A 13997-nucleotide genomic window follows, 5' to 3' on the forward strand; every position below is an offset into this window, starting at 1 on the left:
ATGTTGTTGTGACTGGCAACTAGAGATGAATCACCACTGACAGACATGCTTTCAGATGCAGTGTGGTCATTTTAATCTCATTTCACTAAAATCTAGTTGAAAATGATTACTGGAGATTTTGATTATTTGTACTTAAAATAAATAGACCCTGAAATACAGGTAGTAAAAATATGAATAAAAATGTCCACTAGCTTAAGAGGCTACTGTATTTTGATATACTGTGCAATTCTTTAGATTCTTTTTGGTGTTATAGGCTGATGGATGCTAGATGATGTTTTGAATACCAAATAACTTGAGTCTTTAAAAACAGCCAACAAACAGCTCCTTTTTTCCTCTGCAGACTATATATATTCTTGGCCAGTAACCATTCATTTATTGAGATGTTCCCATTATTTGTAATTATCACTAAGTTCCTACCAATTTTTCATTTTAATAGTAGGTTGTCATTTTTAATATAACATAATCCATTTACTAAACTTAAGCCTGTAACTCAGCATTTTTAAGTTATAAATAAATCCTTTCACATAATCAAAAGGTTTTTTTAAAGTATATAAAATCTCTTGTTCCTCTACTTAAAATTTTACACCAACAAATTAAATTAGTCTTTTAAAATTGCAGTTAACTTTTGTTTGGCAGGTGAGGTATGACAATTAGTATGGGATAATTAGGGATCTAAAGGATTAGCTGGTGAGAGGTGGAATATGCAACCACACCTCAGACGAAATAACTGGAACAAAATCTTTCTTTGTTCTTGGTTTCTTTTTCCTCTAATTAATTTCTTCAAGATAGAAGAGTAGAGTTATGCCAATTTACACAAGCTTTCCTTCTTGTCGATGTCATATGATGGCCAACTCATCAGTAAGCTTAAACAGATGATTATGGGGCTACAGTTGCCAGGATGAGACATTAGAGAGCTCCCTGGTTAATTAATACTAGTCTTTCCTGGAGAAGAATTGCAAAATTAGCGTATCCTGACATTTGTTCTCAGTCTGTTGATAACACACAAACCCATTTCTGATCAACAAAGGAGTGGGTTCCGCTGTTGGAGCTGTTATTGCTTTAGCCATGCATAGAGAAACAAGAGTATGTGTAAATGAAAACCTTTCCATTCCCACGCTCTGCTAACAGCTACAATGGGGACAGGAATGTGTTTCACTGTAACAGTCATCTAGATGATGAGTTTGAACATGAGTAGTGTTCAGAACTAAGAGTTACCTCTGTAACTTCCTTCCACCCTGCAGGCAGCATGAACGTTCAACAATGCTGGTGTTGATTTTTCAGAGTCATTTGTAATGTGTTTCCCTCATAGAGTTCCAACTTGTGTATTTGGTGTACTAAGTCAAAGATTCTCCTTTGCAGTCTTCACCAGTCTGCATGGTTAAAGGCAAAGAAGATCACAGGAAGGAACAAGCAGCCAAAATCATCCAGAGACAGTGGAAGATGTACCGAAACAAGGTGAGATTGTCCTTTTGGGGAGCAGTGAGGACATCCTCCTCTGAATCTTACTCCTGTTTTAGCATCTACAGTAACCTGCTGCTGGGCTCCAGGAGCTGCAGCAGTGCTTCCTAGTACGTATCTTCTCTTCCGCTGCTTTTTTCAGGTCCTCCCTGCTGCTTCTTTTGCCTTTGCTCCCTACTACCGTGTTGTTTCTGCTGCAAGATAGCCAGTTTCTGAATGGGGGAATCTGGGTGAGCAGGGAAACTAAGGGAGCATAGCAGTGCTTGGAGCCGTGCTGCTGCTGTTGCCCCCTCGGAGTATGACTGAGAAGTTAAATTCCCCTTGCAGAAATCCTCCAAACAATACTGGAAGTTTCATGTATTGAGTTACGCTCAACTAGGACAAAATGATCTAGAAAAAAAGTGTTAACCTTAGATTTTGTTCTGTGGGCAACAACATAATGCTGCTTTTTCCACATGTAGGACGTACGGTGTGAGGTGAGTCTTGTAAATGCTTCTTGGGAAAATAAAGACAAAAGAAGTATCCACACATCTTTCAAAGATTAAAAGCTTTTTTTTTTCCCCTTAAGTTTTTTGTTTGAGTTGTCCACGGGAGGTGGGACAGGTATTTTCTGTGTGTTCTAATTGTTGGGGAAGATCTGGAAAATCTTTATTAGATAAAACTTGTATTTATTTTTACCATTAACCTAGGCATTTTTCATTTCAGAAAGAAGAAATTGCTCTGGATGAGGTGAGTGTGTTTTATGACACCCAACAACACAGTAAAACAGATTTAACTTGTATCAAAGCACAAACAAGTAATTTTTTTTTAATTTTAAAGAGTTTTTATTGTAATATAAACTGTTGTTCTAAGGTCATGTTTGTTCTTTAGATTGGCTTATGATCTTCCTCCTGACATCCTGGTTTTGTTTGGTATATCTTGTCAAAACGTTGCCCTTTTGGTTTCAATTTTTCTGTACTTGGTACCTTCTGCAAGATGAACGCTTCTGAAAGTTTTGAACAAAATTTGGTACAGACAGGAAAGGTTTTCTATATTAAGTAATTCTAATAATGCTTTCATTTTCACTATGATGAGTCTTCAGAAAGATTTGAAATAGAAATTTGAAGCCTTTGCTGAGGAGAAATGACTCTGAGTATTATGAAGAAATTGACTTGGACAGACTTGTCACTTTTTGATAAACGTTTTGCACCAAGATTTTGATTAAACTGTTTTTTCAAATAGCACAATGTAGCATCTTACATTTGTTTTTTTCCAGAACGTTAACCATCCTACTTTCAGAAACCAGAACAAATTCTAGCCATGTACACAAACATGCTGGTTTACATCTAGATCCTTTTTGTTGATTAGAATCCCATAAAATCTCTGAGTAGAGAGGAAAGGCTCTCAGCATAATCACCACAATGGTCCGCCAGGCTTGGCTTGATTTCTGACTGTACCAGAGCATCGCAGAGCTGGCTGAGTGGCCGGAAACTAATAATGGAATGGGAGCATGTTCCTCTATTTGTGAAATATAGGCTAGTGTTGGCAGCCAGAACATAACTGTGTTTGATAGGATCAATCACAAATACCTCTCAGATTGAATTTAAACCATTGAGGTGTATGTCTATGGGTTGTCACAGGCTGCGGATTCTCTGGATTGCGGCAGGGTACCTGTGAAGTAATGGGAATGTTTGTGTATCCCTTAAACATAAGAAAATGTCAAGACATCAAAGAGTTCCTATTGCACAGGGAAAAGTTATTTTCCCCATGTGCCTCTTCCCTCTGGGCCCTTGTTTTAATTTATAACTGCCATCTTTCAAAGGAGCTAACATCTACTTCTTTCTTTCCATGCTAGGCAGTTGTTATGCTTCAGGCAGCTTTCAGAGGACATTTAGCACGACAGAAACTGTTACCGAATAACGGGATGCATGATGCAAAATCTCACAACAAGGTAATTGTTGGGGCAAATGGGTATCCAGGCATCCCATTACGTTTAGTTTACTGTGTAAAGTACTGTACTTCCAGACTTAATTCTCTGAATCACCCGGTCATGTTGTTTTAATGCACTGGTTGGCAGCACCACTGTAACTGCAGAAAGATATCGAGCTCATTCCCTAGCCTCCCTTTCCATCTTCTTTAGTTCACTGTTTTTCTTAGAAGTAAAGCTATAACTTCTCTACATTATAGACTGTAACTAGGTCTCCTCTTTTTTTCTCGTTCTCCAATCAGCTAGTAACATACCCTTTAACTCTTTAATTCGGTCTGCTATTGAAAACTGTACTTGCTTTCAAGTGTTCAGTGAATCATTGTAGTAATAGACAAACCTTTGTCACTGAAGTTCAGAAATCAGAATTTGGAAAGTGTCTTTGATGGGATTGAAAAGTGGAGGAGTCTTGTGTGTGCCATGCTCAGCCAAAGGCTTGTGGTGTCATCTGTCGTGTCAAATTTGCTCCAGATTGTTCAGTTCTGAATATGAAAAAATTTCCTTACTGAGTAAACATTGAGTTTCTGTAAATCATTTGCCAACTTACATGAACATCCTTTGGACCTTTAGCAGGCTAAAGTTAATTTGTAATTCTCCATCCAGGTTGTCCATCTGGTTGCACTTTACATGCACTTTCATTACAGTCAACTAGCCCAGTGCAGTGGGGCTGAATACTTTTGCTTGTTATAAGCAGAAGATATATCCATAATGAAGGCTGCTTTTACCTCCTTTGACTTCAAAAGGTTTACTTCCTGGAAAATAAATGCACTTTCCTTGCAGGTGTTTGCTCTCTCGTTAATTGAATACAGATGCCTCAAAGCTTGTATGATGATCAGATTTGCATTTCCTTCTGATTTAGTCTTATAGAACCTTAAAGATGGCAGACCAAAAGACGGGAATATTTGGTCTACTATGACTTTCACAATCAGGAATAAAATTGTGAAAGCTTCTGTCAAGCTTCTGTGCAATCTGTAAAAAGTCAGTTTTCTTTAATCTGATTGCCTTGCAGATCTGCATGTCTCCTGTGTCAGACTCCTTGAGCTTGTCTTCTGCTTGTGAGGAGAAAGATGAGATTGCAACATTTATCCAGTCCATTTTCAGGGCTCACTTAGCACGCACGGTACTGCTTGAGGAGAGGTAAGTGAAAAATAGATATTTCTGCCACATGCAGTAGCAAAATTGATTTTATTACAGGAGAGGGGTCATATTTTGTAGAATTTTGGTGTGGGTTCCTTGGCAGAGGAGGAGAACACAGCCGTTGTTCCAACAAAGACAAGGGAGAGCTTGCTCGTGAGAAAATGCAATGAGTATGCAACTAAAAGGGTTTCTTGTTGCAGCAGTAGTCTTCCCATATCCTGTTGTATGTTCTCCTCCATAGTGATGAGGAAAGTAATGTAAAATAATTACTCTTGGGGGGAAAAAAATACGGTTGTTGTCAAACTGATTGCTAGTACACTCCCTTAATGTAAGTGAATCCGAACCCCTGACATGTAGAAGTTAAGGGTTATGTGGAGGAAGGACAGGGAAGGGTTAGAATACCATTTTGCATACAGTCTAGTGCCTTAGGTCAGGAAGAAGGCAGTGATTTGCTTACTGCTTAGGTTTATGGTGACTGTCTTGAAAAATACTTCCTTGCTCTCCAGGGTTTACTCTAGTCTTTACTATTGGCTGCCATGGTTACAAGTGGAGTTATATAGTTGTCGCCTCACTTTAGTATCTGAGTTCACCTCTGCAGGGGATAAGCTTTTACCTGGTGGAGGCTGGCAACACAAGAAGCTTTTCTGCATACCTTCTGAAGACAGACTGCAGTTCCTGTTCTGTGCCTCATGCTGTGCAGTATGTCTTTTTGTAGGCCCTCTGTGTCCAGTGTGCCAAGTGAGAAAGCAGATTCTGCAGTTTACATTACAGAGGAGAAACTAGTCTCAGCAGCACTCCAGAGACCTCCTTCAACCTTCATGTCATCTCTTCCTGGTAATCTCATTTCCCTCTGTGTTCAAAAGTATGTCAGTTTTGTGTGGGTGCACACACAATTTTATAGATAACATCTGCACGTGCACACACATGTGCAAATGCGAACTTGTACTCTGTGTGTGTGTGTCTTTTTTAAATTTGATGACATGTTGCTTATACTGGCAAGTGCAGTCCCTTAAATAAAAAACAAAAGCTTTGACAGTATCAGTACCACCTTCCCCTGGTAGTGCTTTGCTTATCTGTCACAACAGCGGTTTGGAAGGCCTCTCTCTGGTGTGAGTGATAATTATTCAAGGAACATGGTGTTTACCCTGCATCGCCTCTACTTCCTTTTCAGTCTCCCCAGCCCCACAGCTGTAGTATGGTACTTTCCACTACGTATTGGGCCCAAAGCCATAGACAAGCCAAGAGCGTTTTCACTGTCCTGACTTAGTTTCTGAAGGGGACAGACATCTGGTAAAAAGAACCATCTCAGTCAGCCATGTGTATTTAGTCACGTTTTTTGAGCAGTCTCCAGTTGCTGCGGTAAGGGGAAAAATGAAGTTCTGGATAACCTTGCCAACTAGTACTACTATAATGCAAACTGGGAAGATGTCTGTCTCTTTTTTTATGGCTCTTCTGCCATTTGGTTTCCTTCTTGAATTCTTCATTGCTGCTTGTGAGAAGAGGAGTCAAAGCCAAAGAGGCTTTTAAGAGGGTGTTAGAAGTACTGAGTAGGAAACGCAAAACAATGATGCAGATAAGACAACCTTAGACATGCAGCTTCAAAGGACTTAAAAACAAACTGAAAAAGGTTGGTTCTATCCAGAGTGGGATATTTTAGGCTTTTTATGGACCAGCTGGAAAAAAAAGAGCAACTTTGAGGGTGACCTGAGAGACATTGACTTGTTTTTTGTCAGTGAAAAGCTGACAGTCTCTGCAGGCTTGCTCAGAAACAGAGCATGCTGTAAGCAGCTGAGACTGTTCCTCTAAGATATGACAGGGGGAATAAGCCAGATCTCCAAGGGTTGTGAATACAGAAGTTACCCTTCAGTGAAGGAAAATGGTTTAAGAAACTTTACTGTATTCCATAGTTGGGAGTGTATTCTACTTTGTGAAGGAGTAGGTAGTACTTGCTTCTGAAGTTTTCAGTGATTGTAGTTATGTCTAGTGGAAGTATCCAGGAAAAAAATCCTGTAACATCCTGTTTTGCCTGGGCTTTACTGCAGTAGTCATTATTGGTATGCTCAGTCTAAACCCTGAGTAAAACAGTTGTGAAATTTTACCCAAAGAGAAAGAATCACGTAAAAATGCTTTGTGCTTCTGAAGTGCTTCTAAGACCTGAACAAGGGTATAAGATGAAGCTAGTCTGGTAAATGCAATAGTATGAATCCTGATAGAGCACAGTCACTGCCTAGCTATGAAGTCTCCAAAGCTAACTTTTATTGCAGATTGTGGTGACAAAGCAATGAGTGAAGAAGTTCTGGAAGAATTTATATTGGAAGGGATAGAAAGGAGACCATAAGCATTCAAACTTTCTTCTTTGCAATCCTTTTCTGGTGAATATCGAAAAGGAGAGATTGGGAGCAAAGCAGGTTATATTTGCTGCTGATCTTACAAATATGGGAGATGTTTTCAAAATCTGGGATGAGGATAGAATGTATCTAGGTAGCTTGTGAAGAGGAATGCTGGGTATGTGCTTCTGTAACTGCACAACTGCCAGAAAAAGACTGTTCTGCACTAAGTAGCTCTGTGAAGTATTAGTTCTTGGTGCGTTGGAGGATTTAACCAAACTCTCCCAAAATAAAGATTGGGAAAAACCTACTAAAGGAAGCAGAGCATTCTGGTGTAAATGGTGAGATGTGGCCCGTCAGCAATCTGTTTGGTTATAGCAAGTTTTTTGCCATTTGAATTCCTGTAGCTTAAACAGGTTAAAGCTAACTGAAGTCCAACATCTGTCATCCCTAGCTCATGACTGATGCAAAAATCCAGTAGCAAAATCGGTTTTTGATGTAAGGTATTTCACTGGTCATCCTGCAGCTTAGAAAGTGTATGAGGCAAGGAGGTGGTTTAACAGCTCAGTGATTTAAAGCAATCAAATTCCTTTAGCTTTAAATCATGCAGCTGTTGAACAAGTTCTTGCTTCATTTGTCTCAAGTTTACTTGAGTTTCATGACCTCTAGATCTTGCAATGATCTTAAATTTTCAGTGAAAGTATATATTGCAATAAGTCATTTAATTTCTCTAGCCTTTCAGCATTACTTTGAGAAGAATGGGAAAGATGGAAATGTGTTTTGAACAACCTTATATAGCTGCTAGAATAAATTTATATAATCTTGGTCTAGCATTACAGACTTTTAATTCATTGTTTGCATCAGGTTAGATGTTTCTGTGTTTTCTAATAAAAAAAAAACATTTAAAAATAGCAAAAGTGGTGTAGCATTCAGTGCTGCTTTGCTTGTCTTCAGAATGTGGACAGTACTGGGAGATCTGTAAAGCCATTTCTGCTGCTTCCCATGAGATGGAACAGAGAATAACCATTCAGCCTGTGAAACTTAGCATTTTGTTTCTTTCTGTTGGGGGAGTGGCAGGAAGGAAGAATATGTTCTGTACATGCACAACAATCTTGAATAAAGGCAGCATTTCTCTCTGCGTATCACTAGCCAGTCTGGATACAACTGTTAACTTAATTTGAGGCTTTTTTGAAATTGTACTGAATTTACATACAACCCTTAGCTCTACTCAGCGCTTACCCCTTCAAGCACAAAGATAAAGTTGTCACTCTGAAGTGTGTTAAACTGAAGATGAGGACAAGAAAATCATCAAGTGCAGGATATAATCAAGAGTGATTTGGACAATATTAGGCTATTTAATACAAAATATTAATTTATGGTTGGAGTTGCATTTTCTAGTTATCATGCCTGCTTCTGGAAGTTCTCTTCACTCATCCTTATCATGAGTACTACTGGCTCATAAATCGTCCTGAAAGACGTACATTATTTGTTGACTGATGCAGAGAGGAATTTCAGTTAACTAGAAAGTCACATGTTTCTTTGCTCCTGTAGGTTGAGGTCAATGTAAGGGCCTCCCTGCATTCCTCCTTTCCATTCACAGGCTCTCTGTCTGTCACTCTTTTTCTATTTCTGGGCTGGTTGTGGTCCTCTTTTTTTTTTTTTTTTCCACATTCCAGTTGCTCTGTGTGCTGCCTCTTCCATACTGGGAGGGTCTTTTCTGTGTCAGGACCCTCTTATTTCACTGAGACCCATGGCATGTCTGTTTTTCTCCTCAAGTAATGTTCTCTGTGTGTGCCCTCCCTTTTCCCTTCCGTTTCACTGTCAAAATCTCAGTGTATGGTTCTTGTCTATTTCTTTTTTCTGCCACAGATTGTCTTGATTTGTTCTCTTCTCTGGGAGATAGTCTTTTCAGAGAATTGATATTTGAAACTGAAAAATAAGTGGAGCTGAGGGGAGAATATTGTTCTAGGAGGTATTAATAGCTGAGGGGAGGATATTGTGCTAGAAGGTATTAATAGATGTCATCATTTAGTTCATAGATCTCTTGCAGAGGGGTTACAAGCTGCTGGTTCTGCTCATCAGATCTTAGGGGCTTTGTATGTATCCATTTTATCCCTCTGATTTTCCTGTATTTATTATTTATGGGGATCATTAGGGTTCTATCTGTTCATGCCCTGACCATTTCTTCAAATGTTGGAATTGATGAGATGCATAGAATCACACATCCAGAAAAACAGCAAAGAAGCAAAAGGAAAAAAAAAAACAAACTACCCCTTCCTCCTGCCCCAGAGAAGAAAGAAAGAAAAAAAGAAAAAAAAAAAACAAACCAACTCATACTCATGGTATGGTTACCATTTTTATTGTCATTAAGTGAGGTAGTACAGCACATGAGTAATATTTTTGGTATTTTACAGAGATAATGATAAAAAACAGTCACTGAGATCTTCCATCCCTTTTTTCTCCTCACTGGTTTCCCTTTATCTATATCTGACCATAGTTCTCATTATGACCTTTCTGCCTAGCTTAAGCTTGCCTGGGTCAATTTTTCCTTTTCTGGACATCTAATAAATATTTATCTTTATGGCTTCACTATCGAATTGCTTTACTTTGTGGTGTGTAACCACTTGCAAAGATTTAAAGACAATAAGACAAATCATGCGTGGTCAGTATGTCAATGCTTGCCATGCATGCTCTTTCGTTAAAGAGGAACGGGAATAGTTATATGCAGAAAAAGATACATCAGAATTATTCATAACTGAAGGTAATTCTGGAAACTTAATGGTTCAGAGAATATTACACTTCCCACAAGGGCTTGTTTTTGTCAGTGTTGTTTATTGATGACCTTGTTTCCTTTGTAATTATTTCAGCCAGGCCCTCTGAGAAGCAATCACAGCCTACTCTCCCTCAGTCTGTGGATGAAGCTCACTCAGACGATTCAGATGATATTGTCATTGTCTCTTCGTTGTTGCAGATGAAGAAAAACTACACCCACTTTTAAGTTTTGGTAACAGGCTCTGGTGATCTTGAATTATTCAATTCACAAAACTATTTCTACCAAGATAAGGCATATCAAAGATGAAAAAAGGGGGAATATCAGCCCCTTTTTAAGGACAGTTGTCATTATGACAGCTGTAAATGAGTAATTGTTTGATATGTCATCGCTGCAGACTTCATGGCTAAAAGCCACTGACTGACTGTTAACCTTATCCTCCTGGTATGCAGGGAGAGTTTGGATTTATAAACTAAAACAAAACACTTAAATATTTTGTCTCACAATGAGGATTATAAATTCAATTGCTAAATTTATATGAAAGCAATAAAGCCTTAAGCTATTTCACATCAAACAGAGTTTTGTTTCAGGTTGACTAAAATAACTGGGTTAATCGGAAGGTGGTTAATGACATGACTCCAGCTTTCAGCCTGTGTACATGAGGGGGAACAGCTTGTATTTCTTACCAGTTCCTCTCTATTTAAAAATTTTGTTGTGTCGTATTTTAATATCTTTTTTGTTTACTTTTATACTGAACATTTACAGTCTCTGCAGACCTTGTAAAGGCTTTTAGAAAGCCTTTTTTTTTTTTTGTCATAGGGCTGTTCTAGACCTACTGTATCAGCAGGGTTTTCCTATTTATTGCCTTTTCCAATGTGTGTGCTATGATATGTATAGTACCATTTTGTATTTGAAATGTCTGATCACGTAATCAATTTTTTTGTATTTGTCAGAGAAGGTGTGTAATAGCAGGAGTGTTCTGTGACGAATGCCCTTGTGGTTGCTTTTTCTGCTTACATATCACAAATACGAGTGGATTATGCAGGGTGAAAACAATTGATGTAGGAGATACGTTGCTTTATGTCCTGTTTTAGCCTGTGTCACTTGACTGACTGAAACTTTCACCAAACTGGATTGCTCGTACACTGAGCACTGAGGGGTTTTAAGTCTAATGTTGCTTTGCTGTTGTTGATCTCTCTTCTCAGTACTATGTATGTGCATACATTATAAATATATATACACACACATACACTGTGAGCACACAGTAAGTCCAGTCAGAGGCTGGGAGAGGCATCGCCATATACAGCCATCTTCTGTCATCAGGTAAAGCTACGAGGCTGACTGCTGGAAAGCACAGGCACTCCCAGCTCTGTTCTGAGTGACATGGATTGGGATGAGCATAATATGCAAAACCTAACCCATACAGTTTGGTTTAGGATCAGAAGAGGTAGGTTGGATTATAATAGAAATTAAGACTAGGTCCTGAAATAACACTATTTGACAGTATTGTTGTCCATGGAAGGACCAAAGGCATAATGGGCTGTGGAGAACATGGACAGAGGGGTCTTTCTGGATCTTTTACGCAGACTGTGCTGGAAGGATGGCTTTATAGTTCCTACTATCATGCCACCATCCTTCACAGGCATTACAATGTGTGTGGCTTTTGTTTTCTTTTTTTTTAAGGTGAGCTAGAGAAATTATATATTTACTGGAAGGAGAATTTAATGTTACACGCAGTGAAGTTTTTGTGGAGACCCTAATGGTTTCCTTGTCATCAAGGAGTAATAAAGACTCCTGTAAACAGAAAGCACACTTTTAAATATAAGATTTTTATCACCTTTTCCCTCTTCTTTTTTTTAAATTAAAAATCAGTTGCCACTGTTTCACAGAATACTAATAAGTCAGAGCTGTCTTGGTTCTTTGATTTCAATGAAGCACTATCTGAGGCTTATCATAGTCCATGCCAGTACTTGCAGCCAAAGAGGAAACTGGATGGCTGCAGCACAATGCAGCTGATTTCATTTAATCCCATCAGTGGAAATGCTGCCTGTGCTATTTCCAAAGGCAGTTTTGGGAGCTCTCCATACCCAAAGCAGTCTGAAGGATGTCATTTACGCTCCCGTTGGGTAAATTTTTTCCTGCTGGTACTTTGGTCACATGACTGTCATCTGCAGAAAGGATAAAAAAATATATAAAATAAAAGAACAGGCAGAAGCTGAGGCCTGTTTCCCTCTTTTTCTGGAAGTCATGTTATGAAAAAGGGTCATTTTGCTAAACAGAAGCAGAGCTATACTGAGTTGCTTATGTACAGTATTTCAAGTCTGTAACTGTGACTCTGTCATGGATACCTCCAGTGAGAGTGACTAGAGCTGAGGACTCTGACACATTAAGGGAGAGCATGCGGTGTGTCAGGACCAAGACTGGTATAGAGTACCTACCTAGCTATTATCCTATAGAGAAGTAGTTGGACAGCAAATATAATCAAGGTGGCATTCTTTTACTGTGCTCTAATAACCAGTATGAAAGCATTAGGAAGTAGATACAGAGCGGAAAGACTTGCATTTTAACTGAGCGTATGAGTAGCAGTAGTGTTGCCAATAGACAAGTTCAGGGATAAAGGGGAGATAATATCTTGGTATGACCCAAAGGCACAGACAGAAATCGGGGTGAAAAGGAGCAAACATTTTCTGGGATGAATGAAAATGTGTTTAGAGCTTCTGAAATTTGAGTCTGCTATCTCATAGCCATCAAAAATCTGATACTTCACTTGAGTCAGACTTCAAGCTAATTTCTTAGTTTGGAAGATAACTATATGCTCCCTGCAAATCAAAAGTTTGGTGCGGTACAGTAGAAAGAGAAACCTCCACAGTATTAGTAGCCTTTAATGTGTCACTATATACTGTAATAGAATGCATTGAAAGGAGTAGTAACTGATGCTAGGCTTCGTTCTGTGGTTACCTATCTGGATCCCAGCACCTGTAAATCTGTGGAACAATGAAGGAAGAGAAAGTTAATTTTTTAATAAATGGTGTTTTAATTTAACAGGGAGCTGAGGACAGTAAAAATTGGTGTGGCCCAATGTAAACATATTCAGTTTCTGGAAAACACGTTTTCTGTAGAAAGCACTGATAACCTTGTGGGGGTGTTAAGGTCTTGAATTAAAATTAAACTCCACTGTAACCTATGTAATCTAAGAACACACTTTCCATTCTACTGGTATGGGGTAATGTTGTCTACTTAAAGCCTTTTGCAATCTACAGTAGTGTTTATTTAGAGATCGTGTGTGACTATAGAGATCTGACTTTCGTGGGATGTTCTCTCTCGATTTCTTTTTGCCTTAAGTGCCTATGCCTGTAAATCTTTACAGAGGCATCAAGACCTCAAAACTACTGTTTTCTGCGTAGCTATAAAAAATAATCCCTGCACAGGCAACTTCTAATATAGTCAAAATGGAAAAGGAATAATCTTGGCATATGAGAGCGCCATTAATTTTTATGATCTTTTTAATATTTAGAACTGTGCAAGTTTTTTATGTAATTTATTTTGGGATCTTTTTAAAAGCTAAAACAATTGCAATGTATTTTCTCCTAATTGTTGAACTTTCAAATAAAGTTAATGTTTGTAAATTAGTTATTCATGCATTTCTGCTGCAGTTTCTGTATTTGCATTGCTCCTCTGGCCTCTGCGGCATGCGCCCGTTGTTTTCATTTTGCACCTAGGCTGACCTTTTACCTCTGACCGCTTTCCTGAGCCGAGAGTAATAAGATAACTCTTAAACATGAACGGTGTGAAACCTCTTCAGTGCACATTCAAGTTTGTCCAGAGTGAATGGTGTCTTGACCACAGCCCAGTGGAACTGAAAGAGGTGATGGGCTTTTGCTTTCACTCTGGGCTTCTGGTGTTTTATTCAAAAAAGAAATCCTGTCGAGTAGTTCTATAACTAAAGGCCATGTCCTTGCCTCAAACATACCTGGCTTTGTGCAGAGTACAGCAAGTTTCATGTATGCCTTTCCATCTCTTGTGCCGCTTGCTTGTCGGTTGCAACAGTCATGCTGACCAGTTACCGAAGCAGAGAAATTCAGGTAAAAAATTCAAAAGAAGTCATTGTGGTGACTGTTCATGCCTAAATACATTATTGATGGATACTTCTCAGAAACCTTTTGTAGGAGGGATAGGAGGGGTAACCAGTATTTGAACTCAGTAGGGCCACAGAGCTCTCCCTGTGGCAGGGCTTGGTAGTGCTGTAGACAGGCAGAGGACTGGGTGAAACTGGTCTGCTGTCAGCTGGGGGGAGAGTAGGGGGCTACAGGGTTCCAAAGACTGTCCAATTTACTTGCAGTGT

The 13997-nt window shown here is 39.0% G+C and overlaps 1 protein-coding gene across 3 annotated transcripts in view; it reads left to right on the forward strand.

Moving 5' to 3' along the window:
* Window positions 1-13284, forward strand: part of IQCE (IQ motif containing E) — a 28509-nt gene extending 15225 nt beyond the window's left edge. For 2 of the 3 annotated variants that reach the window (XM_064461573.1, XM_064461574.1), the window contains exons 17-22: window positions 1360-1455; window positions 2164-2187; window positions 3293-3388; window positions 4431-4558; window positions 5274-5392; window positions 9753-13284. In XM_064461573.1, the coding sequence (XP_064317643.1) occupies window positions 1360-1455; window positions 2164-2187; window positions 3293-3388; window positions 4431-4558; window positions 5274-5392; window positions 9753-9883 (594 nt within the window). In that variant the 3' untranslated portion in view covers window positions 9884-13284. Of the gene's footprint in view, window positions 1-1359; window positions 1456-2163; window positions 2188-3292; window positions 3389-4430; window positions 4559-5273; window positions 5393-9114; window positions 9228-9752 lie in introns of all 3 variants that reach the window. The other variant, XM_064461572.1, reaches the window with a different exon arrangement.
* Window positions 13285-13997: the final 713 nt, after the last annotated feature.

Source organism: Phalacrocorax carbo, chromosome 10 (assembly GCF_963921805.1).
Source record: "Phalacrocorax carbo chromosome 10, bPhaCar2.1, whole genome shotgun sequence".
Taxonomy (NCBI): domain Eukaryota; kingdom Metazoa; phylum Chordata; class Aves; order Suliformes; family Phalacrocoracidae; genus Phalacrocorax; species Phalacrocorax carbo.